The 14,685-nt window shown below is 40.8% G+C and overlaps 1 protein-coding gene across 1 annotated transcript in view; it reads right to left on the bottom strand.

Moving 5' to 3' along the window:
- Positions 1 to 14,685, bottom strand: part of fhl3a (four and a half LIM domains 3a) — a 38,690-nt gene that overhangs the window by 6,739 nt on the left and 17,266 nt on the right. The window contains exon 2 of the mRNA XM_054782006.1: positions 1,361 to 1,537. Within this exon, the coding sequence (XP_054637981.1) occupies positions 1,361 to 1,516 (156 nt within the window). The 5' untranslated portion in view covers positions 1,517 to 1,537. The remainder of the gene's footprint in view (positions 1 to 1,360; positions 1,538 to 14,685) is intronic.

The following is a 14,685-nucleotide window of genomic DNA, read 5'->3' as shown; positions in this document are numbered from 1 at the left end:
GGAACTTTTTTGGCCAAGAGAGCCACATATTTAAAAATGTGTTTCCGTGAGAGCCACATCATATTTTTTTTTTACATTGAATACAACTAAAAGCGTTCATTTTTGGTTATGGTTATGTTTTTAAAACATGACCAACAATTTCAGAATATAGTAAGTGTCTGACTCGTGGTTTTTAATAACATTGTTATACTGAAGCTATCCAATAATACATGAAATACTTCTTACCATTAATGCGACTTCTGGTGCTGCATGCTTTTGCACCAAAGCCCATATCTTTCTTTCTTTTCGCCATCTTCTTCTTGCTCTGCAGAATTAGCTAGCTGACTATGTGATCAAAGGAGCAAAGTTTACTTCTTGACCTCTCGATGACCCGGATGGGCTACCGTATTATCCACAGTAATCGAGTTTTGGTGTCTGACGCAGCTGGGATTGCGGTAGAAAATGGACGGCTGGGTTATATTTTGAATGTTATTTTTAACATTGTGATTTCTGTGATGTTTTTGCAGTTATCAAAAGAGCCACATCTTGCTCCCCAGCCATAGGTTCCCCACCCCTGGTGTATTGACTAGTGAGCGAAACAGCGCTAATAAACATGACATGGAGTAAAAGTGACCTTTGTTGTTGTTGACTTTAACAATTATATGGGCAAAGGTCCGCCATTTTGCTTGTTCTAACAGAAATGGAGCCTGTTTGTGAGCACCAAATGTGTCCGCTTGTTTTCTCTTTTGAGAAAAAAGTTCTGGCTTTTCATGATGACATCATGAAGAAAAAACCTCCTTGCCCTGTGTGTACATGCCCCCCCCCAAACAAAAAACAGCCTTTGTGTTTCTTCAGTGAATAAGCTGACCTAGCATGATGTTGCTGTTCAAATGTGAGTGTGTTAGCACAGCAGCTCACGTAGCCTTGCTAGTGTTGCTAACGTTTGCTTCCTCTCGTCCCACTCCTTAATTTTAACTTGTATGTGATGTGCGGCATCTATTAAGTTGTACAAGTGCAAAAAAAAATTGGATAGCGCATAATAGCGGCAAGAAAACAACGTCTTCATTTATAACGTGCTGCCCTTGAGGGTGTTGATAGGTCGTTGGCCCTCTTCAGCTCAATGCAAATCATTCGGTCCTTATTGGTCCACTTCATGTTGGTGACCCATTAAGGGCAGATTATGTTTGAAGTTGATTGCTGAGAATTTGCTTGCTAAATTTCCTTTCCTTTCCATACTTTGTTTAGGGAATGATAGTGTTATCTCTGCAATTGTATGCAGTGTGTGGGCATGACATCGTAGTGTATGCCAGCAAAGCATTCAGGCACCACCATCATCATGTCAATGTTTTATTCTTTTTGGCAAATCAAATCAAACACGTACCCTGGCGTCATGGCCGATCAGCTCCTTGCACTCGTCACACGTGTTGGAGAAGAGGCTGTCGTAACAGGGGATGCAGTAGGGGCTGTCGTCCGACTGGATGTACCTGCGTCCGTACAGGGACTCCTTGCAGTTGTCGCAGTCGAAGTGGTCGGCCATTGCGGTTGTTTGTTTGTAAGCCTGGAGGTGCAAAGAGGAGAGAGGTTTTTTTTAAATGCTCTGACAACTGATATAGGACATAAAAGAGGGCTGACATAATAAAGGAAAAAGGAGAGGAGCATACAAATCCTCTGCGTTAGTAACAATACTTGAGACGTCAACAAAGGCGAAAACTTGTGTCTCATTGACAAAATTCTAAGCAGTTTTATGATATTTATAATAATAATAATATACTTAATAATAATATGCCTTCATTTCATTCAATGTGATTATAACTTAATATTACAAATACTATGTTTATTATAATATTAAGTATTATATATATATGCTAAACTGAACTAATAACTGCTAATTACAATCCTTTTTTGTTGCGTTTTACATATTATTTTTTTAATATCTGTAGTGAATTATTTTAATAATAATATGCTCTAATTCCATTATATATATATACAGATAATTCTAAATATTACAAAGTAATTTTATTATAATTTTGTCACATGTTAACGCGTTACATGCTTGAAATAAACCGGCTAAAAGAAATCACACGGTTCCACTGCTGTGCAGTGCATTAAGCTGCATCCTTTTCAACTTACATTTAGGTAACCAAATATGGTTCCTATCGCTTTAAAACGTGTTATACATGTACACTATTTTTATAATTGTTTTTTATATCATACAATTAAAATGGCTTTTTATATGAATTTCTCCCCCGTTAGTTACACGAATATCATGTGCCAAACGCTGTACTAATATTGTTTTAAAGGTTATTCTGTGATTCCCGCCTCTATAAAAAAGTAAGTCTTGAGTTGTGCTCAAGTGAAACAGAAAGTGGAAAAAAAAAAGACGAGCCAAGTTAATAACCAAGCTTCTCCCTTTTCCTTCTGCTCTAAGGACATCATCAACACTCGGGAATAACACGGTGATGTGATCAGAGCGCGGACCACCGACCAGATACACCACAAAAGCCCATCCTGTCAGCGTTTTAAGTGTAAGCACTCACACAGAAGCAGTGTGTGTTATGTCTGAAAACACAGTGATCGTACACTTGGCACAATGACGAGGCCTAACAATGGTGTAAGAAGAGTGTGGCGACAGTATCGGGTTGACTAAACATTACAGCACTACTGGAACGGAGCCTGGCGATAAGTGACGCAGCCCCTCTGGCAGGATGCGATGGCTTGGCCGCTCATTCCCACCGCAGCGGCGATGATAACCACTTAATGACGTTTAAGATTGAGAGAGGGCCGGGGCAGACAGCACACGCACGCAACCTGGACGTGTCACATTGTCAATGCATTTACTCCTCCTGCCAGTTGGAATCATCTACAATGCAGAATAATCCACAAAGTCAAAGCCAAGGCGCACTTGCTCATGAACAAGCTCGTGCGCACGCATGAAGTACTGTCATGGAATCAATGGAAACCTTCTTCCCATCAGTTGTTAATGAAAACCGCCACCTTGCACATTACAAATACAGGAGTGTGAAAAGGTGTTTTTCCCCCCCTTCCTGATTTCTTTTTTTTTTTGCATGTTTGTCACACTTAAATGCTCACCACACAAATTTAAGTATGTCAATGACAACGCAACTGAACACAAAATGCAGTTTTTAAATGAAACTTTTTTTTTTTATTAAGGGAGAAAAAAAAATCCAAACCAAGCCCCCCTCGTTAAAACATAATTTAACTGAGTTTAATTGAGGCACAAATCCACAAAGCCAACGCACAAGGAATGCTCGCTCTAGCACACGGACGTTTGCATGATATAATTAAGCCGAATGAGCCGTCCAGCAGATATTAATGATAATCACCACCTTCCATAATACAAAAAATAGTCCACAAAGTCAACCTTTGACGTTCCACTGTACCTTTTATGTACTACTCTGTCTGTTTTTAATTGTATCTGGATTGCATTCTATTATTTTGATGTCATTTTATACCGGCTAACATGACTGTTCTGTGCTTCCCGACTGAATAGATTCATCTTAAGTACATCCAGTCACCGGCCATGATAGCGGCCATCTGGAGCGAAAGGTCAGCAAGAGCAGCTGTGGTCTGAGCACCTGTGCATGTTAGGCAAGGTATTCAGCTTTTGTTTTTCAATTCATGTACATTTGACACTCCATCTACGTATCACAAAAATTCCAGCCGCTCTGTCATCGGCCCACGTAACCGAGACGTCAAGATTAGATCAGCACAATATTACGATGAAGCTGAACACTATGTTGCCAACACTGCAAGGTACGGCAGGCATGTGCTTGCCGGGTATGAAAACAACAACAAGGCATGACTCCCGGAGTGTGGAAATATGCGCTGACAAATTATGTTAGCTGTCAATTTTGAAGGTCCCATATTATAGTATCTTTCTGCAATTGTATATACTGTAGGTTTCAGAGGTCTCACAATAATATAGTGTGTTGTCCAAAGACTAGACTGATTAGTGTGTGTCTGTAGCTTTAATACTAACGAGCTGTGTTTGCCCACGCCTGTCTGAAGCGCCATAGTGGACTTTTTTTTTTTCACTTGTTACATATACAACTCAACAACATACAACAACATAACATTAAGGAGTGGGACAAGAGGACACAAACGTTAGCACCACCAGCATAGCTACATTAGCTACAGTGCAAACATTACACTTACATTTGACCATCAACATCATGCTAGGTTAGCCTATTAGCTAAAGAAAAGCAAAACAATTAAAGTTACAGCCCCACATGTCTGTCTGACATTGTTGGCATAACCTTATTTTAAGATGTGTAGCAAAGCCTGCTGTTTTACTTAGAAAGCGTTAAGGAAGTACACAAGTTGGGCTTATCTAGCTGGGGCAGATTACCATGAGGAAGGAGGTTTTTCCTTCATGATGTCATGAAAAGCTGCAACTTCAAAAGCAGCTGTTGGATTTCTTCTTGTCTCAAAAATGATAGATTTTTGTCACATTTGGGGCTCATAAACCATCTCTCAGGAGACAGAACAACATTAAAAAGTCACTTTTACGTAATAGGGGCCTTTGCAAATAAGGCAGCTAGCAAAAATCTACTGTATGCATCTGGAAGGAAGTATCTTAGAAGGTTTGTGCTCCTGTGACAGTTTAAGCACCATCTGAACAACAATCTGACACCCACATACCTGGAAAGGATCATCAAGGCTATTGCCGAGATTGGATTATTTCCTCATGAGAGCGCTTTCATAAAGCCTTGGCTTGTTTTTATGGTCTTGGGAGAGATGTGGGTTTGAGCAAGAATAACTAACAATCATGTAAGATTACTGTAAGTATCAGTGAACTCACTCCAGCACAGATGGGAACGTTATACCCCGAGATCCAAAAGCCTGATACATAAATATGTATTACTTCAGAAAACAAAAGGGCTTGTTGTGACCTGAGGGGTCATGTAGTGTTTCCATTTCAGAGTATCAGGGCTGGAGTGGCCAACGCGGGGGTTAAATGAACTCCTGATGGCACAGGCTTCCAAAAATGAGAGACTGAGAAGGGGGGGGAGGTGCATGACGTCAGTGTCCTGACCCTCGAGGCCATGCGAGGCCCAAGACGTGACTGCGAGGAGAGAAGGATCTGGGTCAGAGTGAACTCCGGATTCCAGGCCTCACGGGGCTTTTGGATCAACTACTCTATGGTAATGGTTCCGCTTTGTTTTTACATGCTCTACAAAGTTACAGTGAAGTACATCACATGCGCACAATTCCTCATGTCCGAAAAGTAGTAGGAAGCAGAGTTTATTTAACCCTACTCCTTCTCCATGTCGCATTACATATAGTTTGTTCACTTCCTGTGTTTAATGTATACCAGGTTACAATTTTCTAAGAGGGAATATTAACTGATAAAAAATAGAGAAGGAATACTGTAGTATGTAGACACTGCATTTGAATGCTAAAGAGCTGAAGCCATACGGAAACGCTGAACGTGATACAGTGGAACCTTGGTTAGCATCATTAATCTGTTCCAGAAGGTCCGACTCTAACCAAAATGTACTCTAACCAAATACATTTTCCCATAAGAAGTAATGTAAATCCAATTAATCCATTCCAGAAACCCAAATATGTTAACAAAAGCACCTTTTGTACATGCAGAAAACACTTTGAAATGCATATAAATGACAAATGAAAGGGATATACGAACATGTACCGTCACTTTTACCTCCACTGTGGCCACGAGATCAACACGGACACCACCTTCATGTTTTGCCGTAAGTTATTACTTGAATTCACTCGTGTTTCTCACATTCTTTGCTGGCATTTGCAACTTTCTCTGCCTCCATCGTGGATTATTTTGAAGCCGTGGTCAAAAGAAAAGCAGGGACTTGTGGCGTAACTGCGTTAGTTAGCAAAGAGCTACGGAGTCAACCGCTGATGACATCAAAGGCGGGCGATGGAGCCGACCTCCAGTTCTTGTTTCCTTGTACAGTGGAACCCTAACCGTCATTAATTCGGTCCAGAAGGTCCGAAAATGGTGTCCATGTGGTGCCTCGCTGCCACATCGTGTCTTTGGGAACAGTAGTCTTCAATGAAAGTAAAAGTAACCTCATTTAGCCCGTTCATTCGTAATTTATATGCATTTAAAATTGTTTTATGCATGTACTGTAACACTAAACTTATAAAACTATAAAAACTTGTTTTTTGGTAGCATTTTTGAGTCAACTGCTAATGGCTTCATTGACGGATGATGAGATTTTTTTTCGCTAGCTAAGAGGCTACTCACAAGGAAGGACGTTTTCTGATTTAAAAATATACATATATATTAAGAATACAGATGCACTCACGCAGTGTATTAACAACACGACAAGACACGTGCCATATTGTATGCTAACCACAGAATGCATGAAATCCGAGGCACAATTGTGGCGTAATTTTTCAATTTTAGCTAAAAAACACTCTAACCAGGGCGAATGCTAACCGAGGTTCCACTGTACATGGAATTATGGGAAAAGTGGGACATTTTTAATGTAGAAAATTGTTAGCCTGAATGTTTTGATGCTGTAATGGTTTCAATCGGTTGGGAAAAGTGAAAATAGTAAGATTTCTCAAGATCACAGGGAATTATCAAAGGACGTTTTGGGGCTTTTTGGGATATGTGAAAATGTTCGTCCAACTTTCCTGAATGAGATGAATGTTGGAATGGTTGGAATTGGGGAATGTCGAACTTCATTCATTTTCAATGGGAATTTGATCGCAGAAAATGTGGAATTACGGAAAATATGGATTGGCACCGTGTCTTGAATTAAGTCAACATTTTGATGTTGGAATGGTTTGAATTGGTTGAGAAATGTGGAAGTAGTAAGATCTTCCCGACAAAGCTCCATCTGATTCATGTCCAGTGACTCAGAACCTTGGAGTAGGTCGGGAAGGTTGCTAAATACCACAGCTGTGACTGGATTTCAAGGAAATCAGAAGTCGTCCAGTCAGGATGAATGACATTGTGCAGAGTTTAATTATTACAGTATTGCACCACCAAATGGAGAATTCCATCCTCTGCAGTGATCCCTGCGGGAGTTCATCTGAGACGGAAAGCCAAATATTCAATGCAGCTATATGGGTCAGACATGCTTTTGTTTTCCCTTAAGTGTTTGCACATTGATTAGTTTGCTTATTCGCCACATTCGATTGAATTAACTGGGAATAAAAGGTCCCAAGAAAGTCACTCACATTAAGAAACTTGACATGAAGAGCTTTGTTGACAAGAGCTTTCGCTTAATTGAATTCCGCGAGGCACGCCCATGCCTCATGTTTTCAGTCTGTGGCCTTTTTTCCTTAAACCCATGTTGCACTTTGGCCTCGCCGCTGCGGCTTCTGGAAACCAAAAAACCCTCGGCGTGTTATTCCTTCCTCGCAACTCTTTAATTTAGAGATGAACCTCGCGACTTCCCGGATTTTATTTGTTTTCAAATATCCGCCTGTGAGATAGAGGAGGAATGCCAAGGCCGGGATTAGACTAGTCATCACAATCCTTTCCTAATTGGCAAACAAGGACAAGTTCAGGGCCAATTGGAAGACACTACAAAGGGCAACTGGCTGATTCTAGGAAGCGGACTGCACGCTGTTGCCGGGCAACATAGCCACAAGCTGCTGGGACGGCTCTACCAATGCCCTGTCCAGTCTGGTCTGGTCTTGTCTGGTCTGGTCTTAATCCCCAGCCCAAACTCTTCTTACGCTCTGCTTGATTCCCAGTGAAGAGTGTTTACTCCCTGCAGGAAGAAGTCCTGGCTGCCCATTCCCCATTCCCTACTGTCTCGTACAAATAATCAATTTTAGTAAAAAAGTGTTTTACAAGGACGAGACAAAGCATTTGACATCATGTTATAACAACACAGAGATCATCTTGACCGCAGCAGGCATGACTGAGCCCTCTGAAAACAAAACGGCTGCACTGCACTGTATCTTTGCTCCTGGTTCCATACAGGAAAGACAGAATGATGAATGGAGATTTTTCTTTACATAGAATAAGTGCCAGTAAATTACGACAGTGGAACCTCAGTTAGCATCGGTAATCTGTTCCAGACGGTCCACATCAAACCGAAACGTACTCTGACCGAATCATGTGAAATAAGAAATAATAAAAATCCATTTACGTATTTTCCAGAGTATACGTCATACTTTTTTTCATTATTTGATGGGTCCTGTGACATAAGTACCAAAATATATATATGAAATTTAACATGTGCTACCTTTAAGTCAAAGCGCGGCCGTGGTTGTTTTTTGGCGACAGCTAGTGGCCGCAGTAGCTCATTGAGTTCAGCTTGTTCGGCACACAAATTGAATGATACAGAGCAATACCGGACACTTTTTGTTGCTTTCTAATCTACTTCTGCCTTGGAGACTATGTGACTGTAAGTAATGTGCAACTATAATTATATGGAACTTGTGTGGATTGAGAAACGTCATATTTTAGACAGCAGCTTAGTTTAATTAGGACACTAATTATGTCTAGCTCGGCGATTGTAGCTGCTGTATCAGCCACTGACTAACTAAATACACACATATGATTGTCCGCCTATTTTAATTCATTTGTGAACTCAAAAATGAAATTGTGGTGTTAAAATACGCCAATATGTCCAGGCATCATGTCACAAATTGAAAGTGTCTTCTTTGAGAACATTCTGACATTTATTAAATCAGGTATGTTTTTATTCATATACTCAAACAATGTTTGCTTATTTCAGTTTGTGTAGCTTTAGTTTGTATCTTTGTTGGACTAGGAGTCCTTCATATGCTTATCACCTGATTCAAATAGCCTTGGGTGTCTGGGCATGTGAGTCTGCCCTTCACTGTTTCTGTGCCTCACAGGAGGAGATCATCCCTCCTGTTCAATGTTTCCTCCTAAATTAACTAACATTCTAGCATGAGTAGTCAGACATTTTCTCCAGAAGCCGTCTGCTCAGGTTGTGTTGATTTGTCTCCTTGCATGCAAGTTGCATTAAATTGTACCTCTCGTTATTCTCAAAGAACTTGTTTTGTCTCTTGTCTATTTTGGAGTTCGCAGCAGATTTTCAATTGACGCATGGTATTTTTTAAATGGCGGTCTGTGGTTTTGTCCCATTGCAGTCTTACAATCCATTGTCAACATGGAAGTGAAAATCTCGACCAATCAATGGACAGCAGTGCATTACGCTCCAGCCTGTAATGTACTGGACTACTGTGACCAGCACCCCATTGAAAAAGATCATTTACATTGTGGGAAACACCACAGGACATCTCGTGAAGGTCCATAAGCAACACAGCTGAGTGTTCTCATTGTGAGGTTTGGGTTTTTATGATTTAACTGCTTCAAAAGCCTTTCCATCACCTTGAACGGCCTGGATATTTTGGCAGCCAGTGCACTCACAAAAACCGAGGAAGGAGTGTGTTTTTGAACCGACCCCTTTCAGTACGCAACTTTTATTTCCTTTTACACAAGCTCCATAAAGAGTGATGGAGGAACTCTCACAACACTGCGGGAGGAGAACGCGAGGAAACTGAAGATGGGGGTAAATCAAGGCTTAAACCTTAAGGCGAGTCCTAAATCACACGCGAATGCAAAGGAAGGAGGCTGCGTTTGGATAAACACATACCATCACTTTGCGCTCTTGTCTGCTGGCTGGACATCGTCCAGGCACAGTCAAGCTCCTTGGCTGACTTTTAGCTGGGTAAAAAGTTCAGCGCTGGACACTCAAGTATATCATTTGAGGGCCTAAAAAAATGAAGCATGATGTCAAAAAAAAAAAAAACACGTCAGAAGCTTCATGTGCTTGAATAGGATCCTGATGGAGATGTCCACCGGTCTTATTTACTCCTACATCTCATGACCGTGGAAGACGTTCCATGTGGTGACGAATGGGAAAAGTCAAGTGCACGGATTGCACCAGAAGATTTTAATGGTTCAGAACGTATGTTTATGACTCAGTGTCTGAGGGTGTATATTATTCTTCAGGAGACTGGAAACCTGCTCCTTTTAGGACGACGGCGAGCACTCATTCTGAGGACTAAATGAACATCAGCGTGACACATGAACATACACTTAACGTTGTCAGGTCACCCAAACGAAAGTTAGAGCATTAGTCAAATGTTTGGTGTAGGCGTGCTGCTCCCTGCTCCACATGACTGCAAACCATTATTTGACAGAACCCACTGAGACTATGAGTGAATTACACGTGAAAGGTGAGGGGGGGTATGATAATCCTGCAGCATGCGTTCATCAACATATGTTTTCATTTAAACGAATGCACAACTATGACAACATGTTCATGCTTATTGAAAGCTATGATTTGCACTTTTGTCTTACAGTATTATGATGAATGAGCAGCAACTTTGTCAAGGTAACCAGGAATGCATGGCCGCGGATGACCACAACGTACCCCAACAGGCATCCTACGACTCCACTGTGTTTGTATGTACAGTCGTCCCTCGTTTATAGCAGCTAATTAAATGATTTTTTGCGATATTGGATTTAATGTTAATAAATGGAATCTTTTCGCAGTAAGGACATACAAAAGGTGTTTATGACTTTCTAAATATGGTTTTGAACATTATCAGAGCCCTGTAGACATGAAATAACACCCTAAGAGTCACCTTGACATTCCTATCATTCATTCGTTTACAACACATTGCGCAACTGTTATGCTACAGGGACTCGAGATGGCCGCTAGCTAGTGAGCTAACCAGTTAGCCTCAAATGTATTTCTTTTAAACTTAAGAAGCCAAAAACTTACCACTTCCACACGGAATGGGTGGAAAACATTTTTTCACTCTGTCGTGTCGAACATCATGACTTCATGCAGTGTTAAGGTAATGTAATGTAAGGTAATGCCTCAATGTTTTGTGTCATTACTGCTGCCTAGTGACCACAATACGACATATCACTTGTATTTCAATATGTTTTGACTAACAAAAGACTGTAGTCTACCACGAAACTGCGATCATTTATTCAGTAATTAATTTCTGAAAAACTGTGATTATAGCAAGGGAGCGATAATCAAACTTCTATTGCAGGTTGGAATGATCTCACAACAGGCACAATCATCCCTAACACGGGCTACTGTTGCGGCCCAAACCCACGCCAGGCTAAGACTCAACTCTGGACCCCCGACGTCACTTTATGTCAGCACCCCTTCTAACAGAACACATTTACAGCAACACAGACAAGCATGAGTCTTATTTATTATTATTATTATGTCTACTATATATTGGGTAATACAGGTGTACAGGTGACTATAGGGTTGTTACTTCATGTCTATAGGGCTCTAATGTTAAAACCTGTATTTAGAAGGTTGTAAACAGGTTTTCTATGCTGTAACTAGAAAAATATTCGATTTATACAGTAAATAAGGAATCCTACTTTGCGGAAATTACTTATCAAGGACGGGTCTGGAACCAATTAATCGCGATAAATGAGGGATTACTGTAGTATATACATTCCAGAGGCTGGGATAGACTCCTAACAGGATCAGTGACCTGGTTGGTGTTAGCTCATAGCTCCTCCCCTGTGAAAAATTTTGGGACTAGAATGGCTTTAGGAGCAGACGTTGAAACCCAAAACCCGTTATTGTCGCTGAGCGCTTAAACGCGGCCTGGTGTGGGAATAGGAGGTGACAGAGGGATCAAATGAGGGCCACCATCATGAACACAAGAGAAGAAAATGACTGACTGCCTTCAGATGGAAAACCCCACCACTGCCTTTGTAGTTTGTTCTAATGAAGTCCTCTAATATTGGGCTTGTGTGCTAAAAGAACAAGTGTCTGCTTTAAAAGGCTTGCACTAATTTAGTCCTGCTCGAAATGTGCATTTGTCACGTCCTTGATGACGTGTTAGCACGGGGGTGCTCACAATGTTATCAACTCAACAATAGTTGAGTTGATAACTCTAAATCGCGACTCTAAATCATATAGTTCCCGTCAAACCGCCATGAAGGAAGTTTGGGATCTGTGGAATGGATTTATTTTTATACCGCTGTGTGTGGATAGCTACATACGACACATTTGGCCTACATTTGTCTTCCTTTGAGTACGAGAAAAACGCTGCCATGCATTAGTGCCTCACATCTGGTTTGCATTGGGGAAACTATGCAGCGGACTCCTGTGTGCCTTCCAGTTTTGGAGAGTCACTGCCTGGAGAATGCAAGGTTGTCTTTTTTCCCCCCTTCTGCAACTTCTGGTATATGTTTAGATGGCAGTAGGACTGCAGTCGGGGTGAGAAAAGAGAGCAGTCGATTTTGTGACAGCCTGTTAACTGGTCTGCGGATGCACGGCGAGATGGTAAATAATATGAGAGAAGGGTTACGAGGATGGTGTAAAGCTGTCAGGCAAAAATATATGCTCACTAACTCCAAATGGAAAAACTGGGTAAGGTACTGGAAGAGACCGTGGTGACAGTTACATTATAGTCATTAGATGTGCTCATCAAAGGTCAAAGTATTTTATTATATTTCACCAAACAAGGGCTTGAGGCTGCGTTGACACTTGTGGTTCAGTAATCTGCGCAGTAAAGAATAGTAAATATATAATATATGCAAATGCATAGTAAAGAACAGCAGTTCGTGGCAACACAAATGTTGCTGCTGGGTTGAATACGTAGGTTATTTTCATATTCTGCTACAGTATATTTACTTTTTTTAGCTTAGATTTCACAAAAATCTTGTAAAATATACTTTTAAAGAGCGCTGTTGTAACACAAACTCATGTACACACAAAGGGAAAGAGCAGAGTAGAGAGACAGCCCTTCCATCACATTACATTTCTCTTACATATTTACGATTTCTGCATGCTTTTGGATGAAAGTCATAAACAGGTTTGCTATGCGCTAACTACACAAATATTCCATTTATTAATACTGAATCCTACTTTGCGCAAATTCACTTATCTGATCTGGAACCAATAAACCAAGATGGCCGACTGTATTTGAATGTCCTGAAGGTCAAACAATTTGGAATTTGACCAAAAATATTCAGAAAAAAAATCCAGCTCTCGCGCGGAAAGGATCAACTCTATATGAGATTTGCTTTTTCTTTAGCTTTTGGTGGCTTTTTGAGAAGAGGAAGAAGGATTGCAGTGTCACAAAATGTGTTGTGACTTTTTGTTGTCATACACATATTATTTTGTTGTCATACACTTGTATGACCATGAATGTTAAATGTTATGGCACACATTAGCCATACAGTTGATAAAGGTTTTATGATGCCAAAGGTCTGACCTAGAAACAGATTATTACTATTTCCATTACTTCCAATGTGCGCTTCTATAATAAAACAAACAAAAAAACGACCATTAATAATAAACATACTAATCTGAGAAATCTACGACGACATCATCGTGCTTCACGTATGGCTATTAGTAACGTGGTGTCAACATAAGACTGGTGCAGTGTGGTCATTTGCAGGAGGTCTGCTGCTGTTGCAACTGCTGAGTCAGCACAATGAGGCCACCACATGAAGGGGCGGCCTAAGATTTCACAAGCCGCAAAGTCAGCCATCTAACGGGCGCCACGCGCAAAGATGTGGCGTTCACCCCCGTGACCCGCTTGCAATTGTTCATAACCCCTTCAGACTTGCGGCTCGTGGCTGCAATGGTGGAAGTTGACCCTTGAGGTTCAGGCCTACGTAGGAAGGCTTCTTTTCCTTGCTTAATGCACCGGCACATTCATATTCAGTATTTGTGGCACTTTTCCAGTATTGCTATTAATTGCAAAACCTCAATAACAACAGGAAACAACAACAAAAGAACAAAATAATGCAGAACCTCAAATGTCAAACGTCAGAATTCTGGTTGCAAGTGTAAAAATAAGTTAACCACTGGCAATACTAAAACGTAAAAAACATATGGTCAGTCACAACTTTAAAGATGATAGTGTATGATAGTGGCTTATTTTGGACATTAATTGCCATGCAAGTGTAAAAAGAACATAACTACTGTGAAAAAACAGCATAAGGCTAGACGAATGACGGAAGCGTCACGTGGCGAGTCACGTCTTTTTAACATTATATCTAAACAATGAAACACTTTAAAACCTTAAATTTGATAATAAGTGACGTTTACGCCTTCATTTACCCCGCAGTGATTACATTCCTTCCGTTTTTACAATAAATGTCGCCAAAAAAGCCAAAGAAAAAGCAAAACAAACCAATAGTTATTGATTTTGTGCCAGCTGTACGGAGGTCTCACGTGATTTACTGAAGTCTTGTGGTTCTGTCTGACTTTAGAGGCTTATTTTTCCCAAAACTCTAACTGGTGCAACCTCGAGTTCAGAGGCCCCACTGCAGTCTCTCTCCTTTTTCCAGTAAAATGTAGCAGAAGGGTTCATGAGCAGAGAAATAAAGTCATTGTTGGCTACGCAACGCCCAAAGTCACCTGCCAAAATGTGCAACCGACAGATGAATATCTTCAAAGTCATTTCCGGTCCGCACTGCCATTTTTTTCGCCCACCTCTCTTGCAGGCGCATCTCCGTGGCAACGTGCAAACAGTGTCCTCACACCACCGCACCGTCATAAACTTAAAAAAAAATTTTTTAGTTAATTTAACAGCGAGCTACTTGGCCTTGGCACGTTTTATGCAGGATGGCGATGTGCAAACGTGATGAGCCTGTGCCATAAAAAACAGGCAGAAAGCAGATACATCAACACATCCCCACAGAGCTGGGATGCATACTCAGGGAATGGGCTAAAACAAATAAATGTGTCAGTTTTAACAATGTAG

The sequence above is a fragment of the Dunckerocampus dactyliophorus genome, chromosome 7 (genome assembly GCF_027744805.1).
Source record: "Dunckerocampus dactyliophorus isolate RoL2022-P2 chromosome 7, RoL_Ddac_1.1, whole genome shotgun sequence".
NCBI lineage: Eukaryota > Metazoa > Chordata > Actinopteri > Syngnathiformes > Syngnathidae > Dunckerocampus > Dunckerocampus dactyliophorus.
Note: the sequence above shows the minus strand (reverse complement) of the source record. Positions and strands in the feature narration are given on the sequence as shown.